This window comes from Limulus polyphemus, unplaced genomic scaffold, assembly GCF_000517525.1.
Source record: "Limulus polyphemus unplaced genomic scaffold, Limulus_polyphemus-2.1.2 Scaffold4246, whole genome shotgun sequence".
Taxonomy (NCBI): domain Eukaryota; kingdom Metazoa; phylum Arthropoda; class Merostomata; order Xiphosura; family Limulidae; genus Limulus; species Limulus polyphemus.
In genome coordinates this window covers 3,014-27,962 of record NW_013669856.1, presented here as the reverse complement: position 1 = coordinate 27,962, position 24,949 = coordinate 3,014, and the positions used below count along the sequence as shown (strand labels likewise).

Here is a 24,949-nt window from a genome sequence, read left to right as displayed (position 1 = left end):
AATATAATATGGTACACATGTTAAGCTGGTTTTACAGTATAAAATATGGTACATAAGTTAAGCTGGTTTTACAGTATATAATATGGTACATATGTTAAGCTGGTTTTACAGTATATAATATGCTACATATGTTAAGCTGGTTTTACAGTATATAATATGGTACATATGTTAAGCTGGTTTTACAGTATATAATATGGTACATATGTTAAGCTGGTTTTACAGTATATAATATGGTACATATGTTAAGCTGGTTTTACAGTATATAATATGGTACATATGTTAAGCTGGTTTTACAGTATATAATATGATAGACATGTTAAGCTGGTTTTACAGTATAAAATATGGTACATAAGTTAAGCTGGTTTTACAGTATATAATATGGTACATATGTTAAGCTGGTTTTACAGTATATAATATGGTACATATGTTAAGCTGGTTTTACAGTATATAATATGCTACATAAGTTAAGCTGGTTTTACAGTATATAATATGGTACACATGTTAAGCTGGTTTTACAGTATATAATATGCTACATAAGTTAAGCTGGTTTCACAGTATAAAATATGGTACATAGCTATGTGTGCTGTGCCCATTGCATAGTTTTGTGCTTCACTACAAACAAACAAACAAACAAAATATTTTGAAATTTCATATTGATCTTAAATTTCAAGTATGAAACTCATTTTGGATTTACGGCCGAAAATACTGTTAGGAATGAGGGTACTGAACAGATGAAACAAGTGAGATCGTATAGAAATTAATTTTCTTATTCCAAATTTCAGATTAAAGTTTAATTTTGGGATTACGGACGAAAACATCGAAGGTACCCAGTTGATGAAGAATGCATTTTCATCTTTATAAGTAAGGTCGTATTCAAATTAATTTTCTTAATACCCAAAGGTTTTAGTGTTTAATAAGAATTCTTATTTATTTTTCAGATGAAGCTGTTCCCAAACAAGGATTTTGTGACGTTCTTCTGACACTTCTGTGTTTAGCTCTGATCATTGTCACTTTCCCATTTTCGCTCTTTTTCTGTATTAGGGTAAGTTCGAAACAACATTGAATATGATGATTTTGACTACTTGGGTTATACCAAATACGTCAAGATGTACGCCAAATACGTCAAGATTTACACCAAATACGTCAAGATTTACACCAAATACGTTAAGATTTACACCAAATATGTTAAGATTTACGCCAAATACGTTAAGATTTACACCAAATATGTTAAGATTTATACCAAATACGTCAAGATTTCCACCAAATACGTCAAGATTTACACCAAATACGTTAAGATTTACACCAAATACGTTAAGATTTACACCAAATACGTTAAGATTTAAACTTTCAGTGGTTACTAAGTAACATCTTTATTCTCAAAATAATAACTCCAATCTACAGAATAAAACGTAACTTTGAAAATTCAGTCAAGGCAACAAGGTTTAAAATCAAAAATAGGGCCAACGTTTAAAATGAACAATAAAGATGATTATTGATCTTTGATGGTAAGTAAAGTTACCGAAACATGTAGATTATTTTAATTTTGGCCGTCGGCAAAACAAAATTTTTATTGGCCCTACTTTTAATTAAAAAAAACAAACTTTTGTAAAGAAAGTTTTTTACGAAATATAGATATGAATTTGACTATGTAGTTTTTCGCGTTATGTACATTTTTTATGCTTAACACGTGGTTTCCACTAAACGTGTGTCAGGTTAAACAATGGATAGCTATTATCTTGTGTCTTTATTTACAAAATAATAACTCCCACAACCAGAATAAAAGGTAATTTTGTATAAAATTTCAGAATATATAAAAATATAGATACAATTTTTATCTTGTCAATATAGTGTTCTACAGGGGCGAAACTTTCGATTCAAAAGTAGAGGCTCGTACCCCCCCCCCCTTAAATTACGTCTATGGTGTTGCACCTTCTAGCAGGAGAAGTTTGACAATTCCAGGTCAATGTTTATCAGTAACATATTCGCTGGTTTCATAATTACAAGAAATAACAGAACTTTATAAAAGGTTATGAAATATTGGAATTTTTTCAATATCTCTGGAGAACACATGACCTGGGCTTTCAAACAGCATAAGCTGAAGGACATAGCTAATAAATGGTTGGGGTTTCAGAACCTCCCGTCCTCCCAACTTTCAAGACCATAGCTAAGAAATGGTTGGGGTTCAGAACTTCCCAACTTTCAAGGACATAACTAAGAAATGGTTGAGGGTTCAGAACCTTCCTTCCTCCCAACTTTCAAGACCATAGCTAGAAATAGTTGGGGATTAAGAATCTCCCACCTTTCAAGGACATAGCTAAGAAATGGTTGGGGGTTCAGAACTCCCCGTCCTCCCAACTTTCAAGACCAGAGCTAAGAAATGGTTGGGGTTCAGAACCTCCCAACTTTCAAGGACATAACTAAGAAATGGTTGGGGATTCAGAATCTCCCAACTTTCAAGGCAAGAGCTAAAAAATGGTTGGGGATTCAGAACCCCCGTCCTCCCAACTTTCAAGGCTATAGCTAGAAATAGTTGGGGATTCAGAATCTCCCAACTTTCAAGACAAGAGCTAAAAAATGGTTGGGGATTCAGAACCTCCCTTCCTCCCAACTTTCAAGGCCATAGCTAGAAATAGTTGGGGGGTTCAGAACCTTCCTTCCTCCCAACTTTCAAGGCCATAGCTAGAAATAGTTGGGGATTCAGAATCTCCCAACTTTCAAGGATATAGCTAAGAAATGGTTGGGGATCCAGGACTTTTCCTCTTCAAAATTTTCCAGGTCATAATTAGGCAAAGATTGGAGTCCAGAGCCAATAAATTCAGATTTTTTCGCAAGGGTCAATGATGACAAAAGAGAGTATTTTGATTCACACGCTGAGACATGAAATCAATGTAGTTAGCTCTAAAAACAGAAGCTAATTTTAAGGCTTTAACATGTATTCAGCATATTCTTTTATATTTCCAAGTTTATATTTCCAAGCATTCTTTGACAATCCGCTAACTCTTCAAAAACTAGTGTCATTTTATAAATATACAAGTTTGTTTATCATAGTAAACGACTTTAAAAAGAGTTATTTGGTATGTTCATCATTAGTTTCTGTTCACTTTGGTTATGCAGAGAAAACAATTAAATATGAATAGTTTTAAAGCATTTTCTTATTAAGAACATCCTATTCTAGCTTTTTTGTTTGACTTTTATGCAAATTATGGTATGTTACATTAATAAGAAACTGTTTATATATATATAATTAATTCTATATTTATCAAAGGGAATCAACACTAATATTATGTATAATTTATCAGCGGTAAGCCTCTTTCTTCGCTCAACATATATTTTTACGACAGTAGCTTGTACTAGTTAAACACATATATTCAAATATACAATAACCCGAAAATATTGTCCATTAGAGAAATTATCTATCTTGTACCAAGCTGGTCTTTGAATGTTAATATTACCAAGAAACGTTTTTCTATAACATTAACCACCAGTACTGTTCTACACTTGTATAACTATACAGACGATTAATTATGTTATATTAAAACGATTCTGAATATGTAAATCAGCAAGTCACGTGACAGCCATGGCGGATATAAACTAGCTTTTAACATAAGGGAATGAATAAATAATACAGTGTTTAAAAATACAATAAGCCTAGTACTATTGTCTTATGTTTGTTTGTTTCCTATTAAGTTCAAAGCCACGCAATGGGTCATCTGTGCTGTGCCAACTGCGGGTATCGAAACCCGATTTTTCTCGTTATAAGTCTACCGCTAAGTCACTGGAGGGGAGGAGGTTTTTTTTTATTATGACAAGTATAACTGATTACACTACCCGTCCCTAATTTAGCAGTGTAAGACTAGAGAGAAGGCAGCTAGCCATCACCACCCACTGTCAACTCTTGGGCTACTCTTTTTACCAACAAACAGTGGGATTGACCGTCCCTAATTTAGCAGTGTAAGACTAGAGAGAAGGCAGCTAGCCATCACCACTCACCGTCAACTCTTGGGCTACTCTTTTTACCAACGAAGAGTGGGATTGACCATCACATTATAACGCCCCCACGGCTGAAAGGGCGAGCATGTTTGGTGGACGGGGGATTTAGCTTTAGAAGTACATAAACTTACCGCTGACCCACCGAGGGACATGAGGGGTTAATTAAAGAAAAGAAGTAACTTGTGAATGAATTAATGAACACCATTTAATTACACTTTATATATATATATATATATAAAATTTAGTGATTGATGTAACTTTCATATTTGTCCCTGGTTTAGGCCTAAAGAGAATATGCTGGTTTAGAGAATAGTTCACGACCTGCTACTCTAACGAAATGAAACTTTAACAAAAATTGGCATTATGTTGCACCTTGCGGATGGATAATTTAATAACTGTTTTAATAAACCATCACATTTTATTTATCAACAATCGGGCAAATTTTCCGTCAATCCAAAGCCCTCTGGGCAAGTCGTATCTCAGTGGTTAGCGTGTTAGTTGTGGGTTCGTTACAAGAGTGACTATCAATCAGATTATTTCATTGGAATCTCTTGCTGCTGACCGGTTGCCTTTTGACCTGGTCACTTAGCCCAAGCGTCTTATATAATTTCGCTCAGGTTGAAAATATCAAATTCCACTAACGTCCGATACTTAACAAGTAATCCATTTCATTAAAGACACGTGTATAGAGTCACATTAATACAACTAAACTGAAAACAAAACCTAAACGTAAGGGATAATTCTCGTGATTGTTCATGTTTTATTAATTATGATGTATAACCAACACAGTCACCCAAACTGTTATAAATGTTTAAAATAATAAATGTTTTTACTTGTTTGTTTGTTTTGGAATTTCGCGTAAAGCTACACGAGGGCTATCTGCGCTAGCCGTCCCTAATTTAGCAGTGTAAGACTAGAGGGAAGGCAGCTAGTCATCACCACCCACCGCCAACTCTTGGGCTACTCTTTTACCAACGGGATTGACCCTCACATTATAACGCCCCCTCGGCTGAAAGGGCGAGCATGTTTGGTGGGGATGCGAACCCGCGACGCTCAGATTGTGAGTCGAGCGCCTTATCCACCTGGCCATGCCGGGCACTGTTTTTACTTAATACACAAACACGAATGTTTAACGATTGAGGTTTCTTAAAGGTAATATTTTATTATCTTAAATTAAATGAGTGATAATATACTTTATTGTATTTTGAAGCCAAAAATATTCTGTTTATAACGTATAAATAGACAAAAAAATGGTAAGTTTTCATAGTTGGTTGCTAGGGCCAGTATGTTAACGTTACTAAGGCCAGTTCTTTTAACTTTAATACAAGTTTGTTAACGTTGCCCATTTACTCTTCTGGTGAACAGTGGCGCTGATGATAGAATAGTAACTTGTTTTGTTGTTAAGCAGAAAACTACACAATGGGCTATCTGTGCCATGCCCACCGCGGGTATCGAAACCTGATTTGTAATGTAATAAGCCCAGATTAAAACAGACGTATCAGTTAGATGAAATAAATGATGAACGTGTAAGAAATAGTGTCTAACTTTTTAATACTTGCTTAAATTTTTAAAGACAGTTCAAAAATTTGTTAACGTGATTCGTTAGGTTTAAAATTTATAATGCAAAGTATCTTAGCTAATTCAAGATCCTAAATATCTGTGAATTTCAAAAGTGTTTTGGTGTTTATTAGCGTCTTGGCCCAAAGCCACATAACAGGCTAATCTGCGCTGTGGCCGCCACGTGATTCGAACCCCGAATTCGAGCATTATAAGCGTTCAGGTTTATAGCTGAGTCACAGGAGGACTATTTTGAAGGAATAATTGATTTATTAGAACGTGAAACGATGTACCGTTTTTTAGAGTTAGTATATGCTGTTTGACATAATTTTTTGCGTGGCTGAAATTATAAGTACTAAATTAGTTCCAACAGATGGCGCCACTAATTATCCGTATTTTTCTCCAGGTGGTTCAAGAATATGAGAGAGCGGTCATTTTTCGTCTGGGTCGGTTACTTCATGGAGGATCAAAAGGTCCAGGTAAGTTATTCATTTTAGATTCGCTTCGCCAATTTCTTACAATTATTATTCGTGCATTGTATATAATACTTATCCTGTTTTAAAGTGTTAGCTAGACGAAACTTAGAAACTAGCGATTAATGGAAGTCACTTCATCGTTCATAGCGTTTCTAGGGTAATTTCGAGTAAGCCTAAGTTTCAGTTTGTCAATTTTTGTTGTTGTTCGTTGTTTGACGTAAAATCTCTTATATCTATATAATAATCATGAAAAGTTCATGGCAGCCATTCAAGAAACACTAGTAAAATTAACCAATCACAACATGTTTTGGTAGTTGAAATATTTAATATTTTTCGGATATTCCTTAATTTTTCACCCCGTTCATTTGCTGTTAATGGAAGTAAACGTTTTTTCATTGATAAAATTAAAGAAAAAGACGAAGTATTTTTTTCTTTCATTTTCTAGGTATATTCTTCATCCTACCATGCATTGAAAATTGTACAACAGTTGACCTTCGAACTCTAACCTTTGATGTCCCACCTCAAGAAGTAAGAAGGAAGCAATAACCCAGTTTTTCTAGCAAGCTTGTGAATTCTTACATCTAATATTTGTAATTATCCCACGAGAAATTAACTCATGTTTTCTAACTCTGTTTACTTATACCGGTGATGTTATACACGATTTAACATTTTAGAGTTAACATTGTGGTTGAGCCATCTAGTGACATATAATTCTTGTGAATATCTGAGACGCTATGTAAATTACTTGTAAAACATTATAAGTACTAGAAAGCTTATTAATTTTTTTCCAATCCGAAATATGTAGGGAGTTTAGTTATATTATTTATTTATATAAACATACGAAACTTCTTACAACTGGAGTAAGTCTCTCAGTTTTTTTTCTTCTGTTATTGGAGTAACAGTCTTCATAGAAATGCGAATCAAATTCAGTCTAGAGGAAGTGTTAAAATAGTAGCCATCTTTCACAAAGAAGTATCTGTGACGTCTGAATAGCACCCAAATTATCCAAATTTCTCTAAAGTCTCAGAAAGCTACTTCAATGTTTGTTGGGAGAGTTGAGTGGAGTCAAGACTCAAAGCCCTTCATGTTGGAGGGTGGAGTAAAGTCAAGACTCAGAGCTCTTCATGTGGGAGAGTGGAGTGGAGTCAAGACTCAAAACTCTTCATGTTGGAGGGTGGAGTAAAGTCAAGACTCAGAGCTCTTCATGTGGGAGGGTGAAATAGAGTCAAGACTCAAAGCTCTTCATGTGGGAGGGTGGAGTGGAGTCAAGACTCAAAGCTTTTCAGGTGAGAAGGTGAAGTGGAGGCAAGACTCAAAGCTCGTCAAGTGGGAGGGTGGAGTGGAGTCAAACTCCAAGCTCTTAAAGTGGGAGGATGGATTAGAATCAAGACTCAAAGTCCTTCTGAAATTCAAAATTATCGCTTTAATTTGACTAAGCATCTCCTATTTAAAGAGCTATTGTTCATCCATCTGGCTAGGGCTTTTGAGTTCCATGAAAATTTGTTAGAATACCTTCTATAGAGTTCCAGACCATTGGGGGTTATCACATGTCTAGGATGCTGTACGAGACGAGCCAAAAGATAGATGGCACTGACTCACTCTTACCTAATATTATCACATGTCTAGGATGCTGTACGAGACGAGCCAAAAGATAGATGGCACTGACTCACTCTTACCCAATATTATCACATGACTAGGATGCTGTACGAGACGAGCCAAAAGTTAGATGGCACTGACTTACTCTTACCTAATATCTGTAATTATAAGGAACCTTTCACAACACTGCGCATGCTCAAACCTTTCTGATTTAATCCCCAAAATTACCGAATCATTAACATATTTTTATTACATATAGGTTCCATATATGGTACCGTATAATTTTACACTTTTGCCTATTAAAAACTCAGTGTAAATATCTGGTCAAAAGAATTGGCTGAAAGCAGTCATATTCTATGTAAGGTACATAAGGAACCTTAGCAGTAATTAATGAGATTAATTGTAATTTTCATGGTATTTCTCTGTATATTTGTGTGTGTTGTTCAGAGTTCTATAACTAAGCAATCTGGTCCACAAATAGCCAGGAACAATGCGTTTAAAAGATGCCACGTGTTATTGTGAAGTCCAATGTTAAATTATGATTATAAGCACCAAATTTCAGGCATTTTGAATGCCTAAAGGGGGGAAACAGTGTCTGAAACTGCTCATTTCTGTCTCTTATAAAGAAAATCTACAAACAGAAATTGTTTTTAAATTTCCAGTTATAGAAGTACTGTGGTTTTTAATTTTTCAGTAACCAACTTAAAATTGTAACTGATTAATTACTCACCCTCAACAATTTAGCTCTAGATGCCAAGATCCTCATTCAATCTCCATTTGTTCTCGATTTTTGACCGTTTTTTTTCTTCTAAATACCAGTTTGTTACCATTACAACGAAAGTAGTTGACTTTTTCCAGGGACTTGACCTTTGACCTCCATTCGTCAAAAAATTAAAACAAAATTAGTTCGTGGTGGACACTCAACGTTTGTACCGAATTTTATCAAAATAATATGAACATTTTTCCAGTTATACTGTTCACACATACACAGGAGTGAAAACAACACACTCGCCTTAGGCAGGAGTGAAAACAATACATTCGCCGTAGGAAATAAAGTGTTATTATCAATACGAATAATAGTATTCCCCCTCCCCTCTCTGCTCTGGCCCAGTGATGAACCATAATTCCTCTGGATTACATGTGTCAATGGTGGTCACAGAGGGAGTTTACAACGAACAACTTCTTGTAGGCATGGTGTTGGGTAATCTGTTCATTATAGGTTCAGGGGAGGTCCCCCCTGTAGGTGTATAACCATATAAACTCGAAAGCGCTGATTTGTTAATTCTAGGTATTGACCAAAGATTCAGTAACCATATCGGTGGACGCTGTCGTCTACTATCGAGTCCAGAATGCCTCAGTATCCGTGGCCAATGTAGAGAATGCCCACCATAGCACCCGCTTGCTTGCTCAGACTACACTCAGAAATATTCTTGGAACTCACAACCTTCACGAGATACTGGCAGAACGAGAACACATCTCCAACTCCATGCAGGTAACGTGATTGGAAATACGCAGATTTATGATTTTAACTGAAAATTAAACCTTTTAGTTCGAAATGATATTCCTTATTTAATTCCATAATTTAGCTCGAACTTTATTTATTAATTATTTTCCAGTTATGTACTTTGATGTATTTCTATCTTGTAATGTAGCTTCGTAAACCTTAGCACAGTATTGTAGTTCAATTTTACGGTGTAACCATATAGTATTAGCACTGTACTGTAGTTCAAATTTTCGAATGTAGTTCCATAATCGTCATATTGTATTGTAGCTCTATTTTGTAATGTGATTCCCTAACTTTAGTACTGGTTAATAAGTATATACAGAGGTGTTGAGTACATCATGTAAAAACGAATTTTAAGCTTCACCACGTCGTTACAGCCTATGTCGCCACGTCCTTTCGGGCCATGCTCTATCTAACAGCCACCCATCTTGATAAAAGCTCTGCAGCGTAGTTTCCATTGCAAAAGGCTCCGTCATAAGACTCTTGTGTCCAAAATACTCCATTTCTCTCTGTATGCTTCCCTCAGTTCATCAATTCATCTAGTGTACAATGAAAATGGTTTCCCAGCACCAGTTTCAACAGTCTAATCGCAAAAATGCCCTTTTCATTCTACAAGTGCTCGAGGTATGTGACAGTTGAACGGATATGTCGTGGAAGCAGCTTGTGTACACGTGAATTGTGTCCTTGATTATGTTGCGTACCTTTGCCTGGGACACGTGGACGGCTTTTGTCACTGACCTTTATATTCTTAGATTTTCACATGTTACAAGACGCTGTTCTTGGCTTACCAAAGTTGGAGTACGATTTGTTGTAGGTCTCTTTCTGGATGGTCCAGAGACCTCATGATGATCCAAGTTCCTTTATTTTCGATATCATTAAGTCTTAGAGATATCCCCCGTCTTAGAAATGATAAATCTCCAATCTGAAGACATCTTTATGATCAGAGAACATGAATATTTTGCTTCGAGAAGTGAAGAGAGCTGTTACATACCCTTTCCCCCCGCAAAGAGACGAATTTTCAGTGGCCTCACATTGCCCACGAAATGCCAACCAATATAGAAATGTAGTTTTTATACACACTGTGCCACCATGACTTCATATCGGCTGCGGTTGTCACGTGACTTGCTGATATGCGTATTCAAAATCGTTTTAATACAACGTAATAAACCCTGTTAAACCAAGTTTTGTTCACGTGTTACTTGTTTTGTTTCTTGCAGAGCGTTCTCGATGAATGTACTGACGCTTGGGGAATAAAGGTTGAAAGAGTGGAAATGTAAGTAGCAACATATTTGGGGAATAAACATGCAGAAAAACAACAACAAAAACATTAATGAAAGTACTTACTTTAAGGGAAGTAGGGATGTACTAAGTAACAGTTTAATTGTTTACTTTATTTGATACTTGCAGTTAATAAAACTAAAACGTAAGTAATTAACAGAATCCGTTTCTTCTCATCATCAGCAGCATTTATTTTCTTCGTACTTGTTTACTACCACATAGTAAGCAGGCGATATTATCCTAGGTTTAGAAAAAAAAATCTTCCCAATTGTTACTTCCCTCTACTTTAATTTCAATAATAAACGACCTTCCATTTTATTCGTAGATATATGCACTTCTAAGAAGTGGGGACATTGTTAGGTTGCTGTAATATTATATGTTTAGTTAAAATCTCAATTTTCGCATGTAAAGAGCAAACATTTTGTAGGGAGGACAGGGGGGGATGTTTAAAATTCCTGTACTACACCCTAAAGGTGTTCTAGTGAAGCTGGGAATTTTGTAATTAAGATTTTAGGTGCTGCGGTGTCAGTTGGAGGTTTGTGAACATCATTTAATACAGTATCGTTCCATTTAACTAAATCTTTACGAGTTAATAATCTGTAACATGTGTTCTTTAAACACAACTTTTTATATTTTTTTGTTAAGATGACTCAGTCTTTTCTATTTACAAAACTGTCTTACCATAACAAAGATATTTACCCATCTGTCTTACCATAACAAGATACTTACACAACTGTCTTACCATAACAAGACATTTACACAACTGTCTTACCATAACAAGATATTTACCCAACTGTCTTACCATAACAAAGATATTTACACAACTGTCTTACCATAACAAAGATATTTACACAACTGTCTTACCATAACAAAGATATTTACACAACTGTCTTACCATAACAAAACAGTTGTGTAAATATCTATCTTTGTTATGGTAAGATATCTTTGTTATGGTAAGACAGTTGTGTAAATTTGTTATGGTAAGACAGTTGTGTAAAGATATTTACACAACTGTCTTACCATAACAAAGATATTTACACAACTGTCTTACCATAACAAACATATTTACACAACTGGCTTACCATAACAAGATACTTACCTAACTGTCTTACCATAACAAAGATTTTTACATAACTGCCTTACCATAACAAGATACTTACATAACTGTCTTACCATAACAAATATATTTACACAACTGTCTTACCATAACAAGATACTTACATAACCGGTTTACCATAACAAGATACTTACATAACCAGCTTACCACAACAAGATACTTACATAACTGCCTTACCATAACAAAGATACTTACACAACTGCCTTACCATAACAAGATATTTACATAACCGGCTTACCATAACAAGATACTTACACAACCGGTTTACCATAACAAGATACTTACATAACTGGTTTACCATAACAAGATACTTACATAACTGGTTTACCATAACAAGATACTTACATAACCGGCTTACCACAACAAGATACTTACATAACCGGCTTACCATAACAAGATACTTACATAACCGGCTTACCATAACAAGAACGTCTCCGCTGAGTAGCCCTAAAACTGTATAAACTTTCGGCATAGCATATTCATCATGAACAGTGGTAATTAAAATATTTTTACGGAATACATAATACATTGTACAAGGTACTCATTTGCATATAAATAAATTTATGTATATTGTGTTTCGTCAGCTGGAATATTTGAAAAAGAAAATGTTTGCATTTGGTAATTGGAATCAAATTTATATTATAAAGATTACCTCCTCTGGCGGGAGATTAGTGTTCTAAAAGATTGCTAGACTTGGCAGAACCATACAGCTCAAAGATAGATGGCGCTATGTTTATTACATACAACTTACAATTATACCCATGACATTTTATCACACACAGGTAATTCTATTACATACAAATCAGAGTCATATTCACGATTTTTTTTTACATAAAACTCCGAGTCATATCCAAGATTTTTTTTTACATAAAACTCCGAGTCATATGCACGATTTTTTTTTACATAAAACTCCAAGTCATATCCGCGAATTTATTATCCAGGGGTTAAAGTTACTTACAATTTAAAACAGTGAAAAACTGCTTGTAAGCTGTACGATCTGACGAAGAGGGCTATCTCGAAACGTCATCCTCTTCAAATAAAAATATAGAAAAAACTTGGCGATCATTTAGCCTATTCTTTGATTTCGATATCTTTGTCACCTATGCTGTTAACTGTATGTTTTTTGTTCTAAAAGAAACAGTAGTTCGGTTCACAATAAGACTTATTTTCGTAAATATAAAACTTTTTGTTACTGTTTATTGACTATAAAGGGTTAAGTTTTTTTGTTTTTTTTATACAAAATTTGCAGCAAGGACGTAAGATTACCAGTTCAGCTGCAACGTGCCATGGCAGCTGAAGCGGAAGCTACACGAGAGGCTCGTGCAAAGGTGAGTTTTGTTTTTATATTATGAATCAGGATACGTTTTTAAAGTAATATGTTTTCTTATACCTACGTTTAAATATTCTTATCTGTTTGTGAGTTAATTTGGATTTTTAAGGTACGAATATATTAAATATAATTTCTAATTTATTTAACAAAAAATATTGTGATATATGTTTCTCTTAATTTAACTTTAAGTCGATCGAGTGTTTGATTGTTTCCACCGAACGCGACTGATTGGTTGATTCAAACTTTATTTCATTGGCCGACTGTCGCCACTAATCTCGGTTGATTGGCTAATTCAAATTTGATTACGAGGAACCCTCTTTTTAGAAAATAGCGTTTGGAGACAGCTTGAATAGGCAATGAAACAAACTTTATATTTTATTTCATTGGCTGATTGTCGCCACTAAACTCGGTTGATTGGCTGATTGTTACTGCTAAACTCGGTTGATTGACTAATAACCAATTAGTCTGTAAACTGAAACACCTAACGACGTTTGCTGAAATTGCTGAAAAAAGTGGATAAAATAAAAAGAAACGTAAAAGAATAAAATCTCTCTCCTTCACTTTAATTAACATACAAATTTATATTTCACATTTTAAGCCTTTATCTGAATCACAAAACGTTATAACATTCAAACATTGGTATATTTCACATTTTAAGCCTTTATCTGAATCACAAAACGTTATAACATTCAAACATTGGTATATTTCACATTTTAAGCCTTTATCTGAATCACAAAACGTTATAACATTCAAACGTTGGTTTGATTCTTTTTACTTGTCATAGAACCGTTGGTTTGATTATTTTTACTTGTCATAGAACCAGGAAGTAAAAAAAAAAAGATAATTACAATTGAAAAATATTTTATTTTTTGCCCCCAAAAGTAAACATCCTTACGGTCTGCTGGAAATGTTTAATGCTTTTGTTTTCAAATAAAGTCATCAACAAATAAGTTTATAATTAAATGCGAACATATCTTTAATAGAACTAATTTCTGTTTGGACTGGTTAACTGGTTTCTCTGACCACATATATTATGACTCGTTTACAAAACAATTAATAAGCTTCCACTCGTACCTTATGATGTGAAATTTGAAAGATAACCACAAAAAATACGTTAATTTTAGAAAAACGTAATATTAATGTTCTCATATTTCAATAAGTTTCATAGTTTTATTTGTCCTTATTGTTTGATTTTGGCACAGTTTGTTGACGATATTATCTTTCTTCATGATTTGCGAAATAAGTTTTTCGTCGGATATTCTGTTTTAATTAATTAATTAGATTCGATAAGTTTGTTAAATAATTCTGCTGTATTAATTAATTTTATTAATGTATTCTCGCAGGTGTTTTCTTAGAACACATTGATTTTCTAGTTATATGTTATTACTTGTGATTTAAGATGATAAAAAGATCATCACATTTATTGGGTCTAATAATCTATTGGTCTATTTTTTTTAAATATGCAAATATTGCAAAGTCCTAAATTTGAAACCCAAATAAAGAAAGGAAAACATATAGCAATTAAATGCAAAAGCTAAAATATCATCTTTAAGTACAAATACAAGCCGTTCTGTTGTGATAGAGGTAACGTTCCAAAAACTCACAATTTAATCTCATAATCTCATGGTACAACAGTATGTCTGCGGACTTATACTGCTAGAAACCGGGTTTCGATACCCGTGGTGGGCAGAGCACAGATAACCTTTTGTGTAGCTTTGTGCTTAATAACAAACAAACAAAAACAACTTAATCTCATAAACATCATACACGTACCTAGCCCCAATACTCCTCCACTGTTACTTTGCCCCAACCTACTACTCCTCAACTGTTACCTTGTACCAAACTCTTTTTCGTTGTTACCTTGCTCCATACTCCTCCACTGTTACCTTGCCACAACCTATTCTCCTTCACTGTTACCTTGTCCCTAATTATTTCTTCATTGTTGTCTAGCTCCAGCTTTCCTCCATTGTTACATTGCCCCAAACTCCTCCTCCTCCACTGTTACCTTGTTCCTAATTCTTTCTTCATTGTTGTCTAGCTCCAACTTTCCTCCATTGTTATATTGCCCCAAAACTCCTCCTCCTCCACTGTTACCTTGTTCCTAATTCTTTCTTCATAGTTCTCTTGCTCCAACTTTCCTCCATTGTTACATTGCCCCAAACTCCTCCTCCTCCACTGTTACCTTGTCCCTAATTCTTTCGTCATTGTTGTTTAGCTCCAACTTTCCTCCATTGTTACATTGCCCCAAACTCCTCCTCCTCCTCCACTGTTACCTTGTCCCTAATTCTTTCTTCATTGTTGTCTTGCTCTAACTTTCTTCCATTGTTACATTGCCCCAAACTCCTCCTCCACTGTTACCTTGCTCCAAGCTCAATTGTTTTCCAGTATTACCTTGCCCCAAACCCCTCATCCTCCTCTGTTAAATAATATTTGCAAATAAAAGCTATAAAGATGTAAAGAGTTGTCTATGAAATTTCAGAATAAAAGTTATGTCATATGTATTTATATAAACGTTTATAAGAAACAATTGCTTTTATAATAGTATAGAGTGGCAACAAACAGGTTCATGATGAGGCAAAATGTCACATGAGAAAACAAATCACCAGCTTTTTTAAAACTTATTCTTAAAACACCCAATCTTTTCAAATAACCTTTAAAGCTCAGCTTGAAGTAGTTGGTAAAAGTTGGCACCAGTACCCATGGGTCACCCCATTGGGGTGGAAGACACTTTAATCAAATCACCCGAGATCAATTACAAAAACTCCCTAACTTTAAAATATATTTAAAATAAATTTGGAATTTACAGGAGTCTTGAAACTGTCTTTGGTATCATTTGAAGTTGTAGTCAAACTGACACCATGGAAAGAAAACAACGTTTACCATTTAATTCCTCCAGTATCTACGCCTTGCTCTTTCTGTAATCTCTTGTCTGGCTAGTTGCTTTAGCTAATTCTAAAACTCTAAATGTCCTTTGTCTCAACTCAGGCATGACTGATTCTTAGGATAATCCCAGATATATTAAGTAACACTTAATTTGATTATTTAACCCTTTTTAAAAAAAGCAAACAAACAAACAATTTAACCTTTCTGTTTCCTTCAATGAGTATTCTTATAAATACACACATATTTATATATATGTAAATACATATACATGGGGTCGAAAAACTTATCAGAAAATGTAACATTATTTGTTCTCACTAGAGGGCGCCACTTTAAAGGGATATTATAATCAATGCATAACATTTTGAACAAGTTTTTAATTTTGAACAAAGTATAGTTGATACAACTTCATAGTATTAGGATAATTCTCATATCTCGATATAATATTCTTATAGTCTTATTTTGTTGTCTCACAAACTGAAGAGATACAGTCTTCAAATTTTCACCAGCTACAGAAAACAGTGCACTTTTGCTGCTTCGTAAGATCCTATTTTATAAATTACAACCACAAATAAGATATATATATAAAATCAATTATTTCTTCGAACACTCAGCACCACTGATCAAAGCCAAAATAGGATCATACCTAACAATATGCTTTTGCCAGAGGTTGGCACCTTAGGAATGGCTCAGTTAAAGAAAACCCTTACTGAATATTCCTGCTAAGTTTAGAACACGTACTGTGATTATGGTAAATGTGTGATAATACCGACAGTCAGATAACATAGATACTAATCTTCATTTAACTCTTGTGCGTTTGGTTGTCTTCGTAACCAGGTCATTGCAGCTGAAGGAGAACAGAAAGCATCTAGAGCTCTGAAAGAAGCTGCTGATGTCATCGCTGAGTCTCCAGCTGCCCTCCAGCTGCGATACTTACAAACTCTCAATTCTATATCGGCGGAAAAAAACTCAACCATCATATTTCCTCTCCCGGTGGACATCATTGGAGGCTTGTTGAAGAAAGGAGAATGAGATGAATGTTTAATGTGTAACATGTAAGCTCAACTAGTGACATCTGTTAGTATTCAACACACTGTTTTATGAAAAGACGATCACATGATATAACATCACAAGTGTTCTGTTGCACAGGTCTTTAAGTATAGCTTAAACTAAGTATAGAAATGAACTTTTTTAAAACCTGGAACCAATTGCATCCCAAGGAACAAAAGAACTTTGTAAGCGTTTGATCCCTATTGTTTATAACGTATTAGGAAAGCATCATATTTAAAAATTGTATATGTATATATGTGACTCTGATTGACTCATGTCCGTTTAACACTGTAAGAAGATCCGCTAAAGAGTAGTTTTAAAACTGAGAAAGCGCCACCAACCAACCAAACACAATAATAAAAGAAACGATAATTTACACCTGGTGGTGCTTTGAATATACTACACGCAAATATACATATATAATGTGTGTATGTGTGTTTGCATGTAATAAAACAAATATTCATTTTCACACAGGGTCTCAGTTCAAACAAACGCCACTTATCACGTTGCTAGACTCTCGGTTCAAACGTCACGTATCACGTTGCTAAGCTCTCGGTTCAAACAAACGCCACGAATTACGTTGTTAGGCTCTCGGTTCAAACAAACGTCTCGTATCACGCTGCTATGCTCTCGATTTAAAGAAACACCAAGGATCACGTTGCTAGGCTCTCGGTACAAACGTCACGTATTACGTTTCTAAGCTCTCGGTTCAAACAAACACCAAGGATCACGTCGCTAGGCTCTCGGTTCAAACGTCACGTAATACGTTTCTAAGCTCTCGGTTCAAACAAACACCAAGGAACACGTTGCTAGGCTCTCGGTACAAAGAAATGCGTGTTAAAACTTGTTGAAAATAACAAATTTGTGTTTATAACTTGTTTTAAAAGAAGTTCTTATAAATACACGTTTAAATCAATAGCATTATTCAAGACAACTCTGCCAACAGAGAATATTATCTGATATGCATTCTCTAAAATTTGTCCACGAACTTTCTTATAGTAAACGTCAACAATAAACCAGAAATCATTTTGATAAAATAATTATAACCCCATAACAAAGTTACTTCAGCAAAAGGCGTTTCGTAAATTTAGAACCAAATATAATAGACAGCCTAAAATTGGTTTCTCCGCTTCAGAAACCGTGTGTTGTAAAGCTTTGAACAGATCGCAGGTTTCGACTCGTGTGATGACGTACTTATATATATATATATATTGTTTTATTAAAAAAAGTTGGATTTAGGAAAAAGTAGACATTACACAACAACTTTGATATGAACTTGTTGTCCTAGTCCACAAAGTGTTAAAGTGAGTTACCGCTATCGTTTTATCTCTATGTGCATCTGTAGCTTTATTTATTAGCATAGCTACGATATTCCGTGTGTTATCCGGTTAACGAGCTGTATTAAAAAAAAGATAAGGATACTTTCGTAAATCATACATAAGTTATATCGAAGAAAGTATCTTATGAACATGTAGATTACTGAGTGGTCATTTGCGCATGCTCAGTCAGAATAAAATTTATGTACCTTTTATCTCATCTTTCCTATGTTTTAATATCTCATACATAATCACCAAATACCAGCTAATCTTACTTACATCCATTTATACCTGTGCATCGTAAAATACGTACTTGTTGTTGTTTATTAAACACAAAGCTAAGTTGCTGAACTAATGTTCACTCAGTTTTGTGTGAAAGATAATTAAGAGTGATTTTCTTCATTCAGTTTTGTGTGAAAAATAATTAAGTCATTTTGCTCACTCAGTTTTGTGTGAAAGATAATTAAGGGTGATTTTGCTCACTAAGTTTTGAGTGAAAGATAATTAAGGGTGATTTTGTTCACTCAGTTTTGTGTGAAAGATAATTAAGAGTGATCTAATTAATTCAGCTTTGCGTGAAAAATAATTAAGTCATTTTGCTCACTCAGTTTTGTGTGAAAGATAATTAAGAGTGATTTTGTTCATTCAATTTTGTGTGAAAGATAATTAAGAGTGATCTTGTTCACTCAGTTTTGTGTGAAAGATAATTAAGAGCGATTTTCTTCATTCAATTTTGTGTGAAAGATAATTAAGAGTGATTTTCTTCATTCAGTTTTGTGTGAAAGATAATTAAGAGTGATCTTGTTCACTCAGTTTTGTGTGAAAGATAATTAAGAGTGATTTTCTTCACTCAGTTTTGTGTGAAAGATAATTAAGAGTGATTTTGTTCACTCAGTTTTGTGTGAAAGATAATTAAGAGTGATCTTGTTCACTCAGTTTTGTGTGAAAGATAATTAAGAGTGATCTTGTTCACGCAGTTTTGTGTGAAAGATAATTAAGAGTGATTTTCTTCACTCAGTTTTGTGTGAAAGATAATTAAGAGTGATCTTGTTCACTCAGTTTTGTATGAAAGATAATTAAGAGTGATTATTTATTGAATCAATACGTGCATTAGTTATTGCTAAAAGGTTTAAAGTGAACAAGATACATAAGAAAGGTATATTTAATTATCTCTGCTGATAAACAACTAGATTTTTACTTTAGCTCTTACTCTGATCGGAAGTTATTATTATTTGCGAAATATCGTGTCTATTACTTAAAGAATAACAAATAAAATTATCTGTTATTTTACGCTAAACTGTCCTTCATATAAACAGGTTTTGAATCGTAATACCCAGAAGTGTGATTGGATAATTTGTATATTGGATCCAATAGGAATGGGGATACTCTATGCTGATTGGATCACACAGCAATGGAGATACTCTATGCTGATTGGATTACACAGCAATGGATATACTCTATGATTTTAATTACAATCTTAGTTATTTTATATAAATATTAATTAATTAGTGAATGAACATTGTATTGCTATGTTCTGGAACCAAGATAAATTCATCAAACGTTATTGTTAATTACTTCTACCAACAGGAATTCATTAAACCTTATTGTTAAGTTCTGCTACCAATAGGAATTCATTACACGTTATTGTCAAGTTTTGCTACCAATAGGAATTCGTTGCACGTTATTGTCAAGTTTTGCTACCAATAGGAGTTCACCAAATCTTTGTTGCAAAATAAAATATTATAACTGTTCTACAGAATGATAATGTTAAATCATATTATATTGAAATAAATGTGGTCAAATTTTAAGTTTTTGAGCCACAAAAAAACACGTTTTTTCATTAGAATTAGAAACAGCAGTGGTATCGTTGACCAATTAAAACTGCATGCTATATTAAGCTTAAGAACATTTTCACAAATCATGTAGATCTCAGAATATACCTAAAGAAACAAAACTGTTTAATATATTTCTGTTTTCCAAAAGTAAACATTTGCTTTTAAAGCTCCTCTTTCTACATTAACTGGTGCGAATTATTGCTACAGATTGTCATTTTTTTACTTCATTTATGTAGAATAAACGTCCTGTGAAGGTATTCTAAACTGGGACCACAATAAAGATTCGAAAGTATCTAATGTGCCAAAATTACACAAGGGCAAAGATGTGTTTTACAAACTACACCATAATAATTTTTTTCCAAAAGTTACAAAAAATCTGATGCACTAAATTCAAAACTTTAACTATTAAAGTAAACAGTTTGGTCTTTTTAGAGAAATGAGGTTCCAAGACAATACGTCAAGACTTTTGGGACAACCTGCATCTCTAAGAACATAAATAACAAACGTTCAGGAAAATTGTCCAACAAATTATAAAATAAGATACCTTGTCATTTTTTAGTGTTAATTTACTAAAGTTTTCAAGAAGCATTAAAAGCAGAATACGTTATTTCACTGACTACACTTGAGGTAAGAACTTGCATTCCGTCATCATGAAGCCAGTTGTCACTCATTATCGTGAAAGTTGGGTTAAACAAAAAGAAAACCTTTTTTTTTTCACTTTGTGGAGTCAAAGTCAAAGAAAGTTACGGCAATATGGAAAACATGTCATTTGTGATAATGATATATATATATATATATATACTCATGTGTTAGAGAATACTAGTAAACATTAAAATTACGTTTATTAACCATTGTTAGACTTAGTATATTGAACTACTAGCTGGAGTACCTGTCCCCTGGACGAAAGTTATGTAAATTCATGATTAATGAAAGGTTATCTTAGGACTTGAAAAGTTGCTTCCCTTATAAGTAATTATGAAAAAAATCCAAAAACGCCCACAAAAACCGCAAAACACAAAATGTGAAACCGCAAATTTACATGTATCTCCCCATGGACCCAATGAACCTCCATACCAAATTTGGTGAAGATCCATCCGCAGGAGGTGAGATAGTGGTAAAAAATGCAAAAACGTCCATAAAAACCGTAACACTGAAAATTTGCATGTGTCTTATCCATGGACCCAATGAACCTCCATACCAAATTGGATGTGAGGTAGTGGTAAAAAACGCAGAAACGTCCATAAAAACCGCAAATTTGTATGCACCCCCGCATGGACCTAATGAATCTCCATATCAATTTTGTTAAAGATTCATTCACATCCTGCGAAGTAGTTACATAGACAGTACTATTATATTTATATAGATTACTTCATAAAAATACCCGTGGTGGGCAGAGCACAGATAGCCCATTGTGTAGCTTTGTGCTTAACTTCCAAAACAAACAAAAACAAAACAATACTTCATAAAAGAACGAATTGCGTTTCATACAATAATTCAGTTTTGTTTTAATTTCGCGCAAAGCTACAAGAGGGCTATCTGGGCTAGCCGTCCCTAATTTAGTAGTGAAATACTAGAGGGAAGGCAGCTAATCATCACCACCTACCGCCAACCCTTGGGCTACTATTTTACCAACGAATAGTGGGATTAACTGACACATTATAACGTCCCTATGGCTGAAAGGGCGAGCATGTTTGGTGGGACGGGGTTTCGAACCCGCGGCCCGCAGATTGCGAGTCGAGCGCCCCCTAACCACCTGACCATGCGGTTTTATTTGATAATGGTTTTAACTTTTCACTCGTTTGTTCAATCACTGTAAACTGTTTTACAGAAAACATGAGTACTGTTATTGCAAACTGAAGCTTGCTATATCGTGTTTTAAACTATTTTATTGTGTGTGTGCGTGTGTGGTGGAAATTAATGGTAGAACGGTCACGTGAGAAACGTTGACAATTATGTATGTAATAATAATCGAGGTTTCTAATATTATTGGTCCATGTCAGTGGTAATTATGATGGTTTATAACGTAAAATTTGGCATTCGGTCCCTGCTGTGAATACAGTACGATTGTGTTCAACAACAAATAAACATAAATCTATCTGTACAATTTGAACAACGGGAATTTGGAGTAAGTGTGAAAAGACCAGTACTTTATCCTTTAATGACCTGAGCAATAGAAATTTGGAGTAAGTGTGAAAAGACCAATATTTTATCCTTTAATGACCTGAGCAATAGAAATTTGAAGTAAGTGTGAAAAGACCAATATTTTATCCTTTAATGACCTGAGCAATAGGAATTTGGAGTAAGTGTGAAAAGACCAATATTTTATCCTTTAATGACCTGAGCAATAGAAATTTGAAGTAAGTGTGAAAAGACCAGTACTTTATCCTTTAATGACCTGAGCAATATAAATTTGGAGTAAGTGTGAAAAGACCAGTACTTTATCCTTTAATGACCTGAGTAATGGGAATTTGGAGTAAGTGTGAAAAGACCAATATTTTATCCTTTAATGACCTGAGCAATAGGAATTTGGAGTAAGTGTGAAAAGACCAATATTTTATCCTTTAATGACCTGAGCAATAGAAATTTGGAGAAAGTGTGAAAAGACCAATACTTTATCCTTTAATGACCTGAGTAATGGGAATTTGGAGTAAGTGTGAAAAGACCAATACTTTATCTTTTAATAACCTGAGCAATAGGAATTTGAAGTAAGTGTGAAAAGACCAATATTTTATCCTTTAATGACCTGAGCAATGGGAATTTGGAGTCAGTGTGAAAAGACCAATATTTTATCCTTTAATGACCTGAGCAATAGAAATTTGGAGTAAGTGTGAAAAGACCAATATTTTATCCTTTAATGACCTGAGCAATAGGAATTTGGAGTAAGTGTGAAAAGACCAATCTTTTATCCTTTAATGACCCGAGCAATAGGAATTTGGAGTAAGTGTGAAAAGACCAATATTTTATCCTTTAATGACCCGAGCAATGGGAATTTGACAGTCTTTTATGGGTGTAAATATGATTTGAACGAATACGGTTATTTGTCGCTGTATAATCTTTTCGTGAGATAGAGATTTCAAATAAATTAAATTTTTTCTTATTCCCACTTAATCCACACACAGTGTTGTGTATATTTGGTATTGTTTTACTTTCTTGTAACTTTAGTACCGTTTTAATGTTTGATAATTTTAAGTAGTGTATATTTGATATACACAGCTTAGGGGGGGTACTAACTTTAATAATATTTTTTGAATAGTTACCGTCTCAAGTTTATATTATGACATGAGAGACTTTTGAAAAGAGGACCTTTTTGTGAAGGTAACATTCTCAGTAATAATGTTAATTACACAAAACCTTGGTGTTATAAGCATAAACACATTGTATAAGAGCATGAAAAGCATAAAGAAATATAATAACATCATAAAACTAACATTTCTTGTCTGTTGCTGGTTGTGTCATTGTACTGCTTACGAGAGAATACTCTATTACACATTTCCTTAATTGTGTCTTATTCAAGCTTAATTCAAAACTAAAATTAAATTTATAACCTAGTGGTTAGTGTGAATTTGAGAGTTCATGGTTCGCGGTCCATTGCTACAAAAAACAAAAACAAAACGAAGACTGCATTTTGGCGGTCATGGCAGAATCTATAAGTAGCCCAAGCGTTGATGGTGGGTGCTGTGGACTAGCTGCCTTCCCTCTAGTCTATCAGTTCAAAGTTAGGAATGTCTGTGTGGAGATAACCCTCACTGTTGGTTTGCACGAAAATCTTGGAGCAGATAAACAGACTATTTGTATAACTTCATCCATCGTGTACTGGAGTGTATTCGTTGTGCACAACCATAATTAATTTTTTGTTCCTTTTGTATAGTTTATGAAAGTAATGTGTGTACAAAGTAATCAGTTCTTCTTGTATGAAGTTGATCAATCTGTTTTTATTTCATTGTTACAAAGGCTTTACAAAATAAATACAGAAAATGCAAACACTGTACCAAGGTGGTGACACCATGAAAGAATGTTCTGACATATAGTTGAACACTTCAGGATGCTGAGAAGGAGACTTAGCAGAAAACGAACTTCCTTAATTGAAATACTAGATTTGTAACATAAAGATAAGCACAACTCGGCCACTTTTTATTATTTTGATGTAACAGACACCACCAAGAACACGTAGCTTAAAATAATTAAAATATATTGGATGTATATGATAGCAGTCACTCAGGTGGTGAATCATATAAACATTTTTTATATGGTCATGTCCGGCAAAACTATAGAAGCATATGAAATTAATGAACACACGTAAACCAGTTCATATGGTAAGATGTGGTTCAGTAATCCATATAAGCTCACTTTCATCGTAGTTTACAGTACTTGAGCTCAACGCGAGAGACATATTTAGTTTATACAAACATAATTCAGATATAAAGTTTAAATTATAAACAGTGTGAACCAATATATATATATATATATATATATACACATGATTCACCATTCGTCACCGAGTTACACTGGTTTCGAGAATCCTAACTCTCACCAGTAACTCTGGACAAGGGCAAATCGAAAAAAAAGTTATTCTGTTTAATAATTTAGAAAAACAAATGAGTATAGTCAGTGAGAAGATTAAATTATAACTCAAAACACCATATATATAAGAGTGGACTGATCCCTAGCTGGGTAAGACGTATACTCATATAACTGCTAAGTTACAACTCAAAACACCATATATATAAGTGTGGACTGAACCCTAGCTGGGTAAGACGTGTTCTCATATAACTGCTAAGTTACAACTCCAAACACCATATATATAAGTGTATATGAGTATACGTCTTACCCAGCTAGGGTTCAGTCCTATACGTCTTACCCAGCTAGGGTTCAGTCCACTCTTATATATATGGTGTTTTGAGTTGTAACTCAGCAGTTCTATGAGAACACGTCTTACCCAGCTGGGGTTCAGTCCACACTTATATATATGGTGTTTTGAGTTGTAACTCAGCAGTTATATGAGAACACGTCTTACCCAGCT

The 24,949-nt window shown here is 34.2% G+C and overlaps 1 protein-coding gene across 1 annotated transcript in view; it reads left to right on the top strand.

Annotated features, from left to right (window-relative positions):
* Positions 1-18,309, top strand: part of LOC106470846 (band 7 protein AGAP004871-like) — a 28,030-nt gene extending 9,721 nt beyond the window's left edge. Inside the window, exons 2-8 of the mRNA XM_013931419.2 lie at positions 939-1,042; positions 5,954-6,026; positions 6,469-6,551; positions 8,908-9,111; positions 10,341-10,396; positions 12,768-12,846; positions 16,566-18,309. Of these exons, the coding sequence (XP_013786873.1) occupies positions 939-1,042; positions 5,954-6,026; positions 6,469-6,551; positions 8,908-9,111; positions 10,341-10,396; positions 12,768-12,846; positions 16,566-16,760 (794 nt within the window). The 3' untranslated portion in view covers positions 16,761-18,309. The remainder of the gene's footprint in view (positions 1-938; positions 1,043-5,953; positions 6,027-6,468; positions 6,552-8,907; positions 9,112-10,340; positions 10,397-12,767; positions 12,847-16,565) is intronic.
* Positions 18,310-24,949: the final 6,640 nt, after the last annotated feature.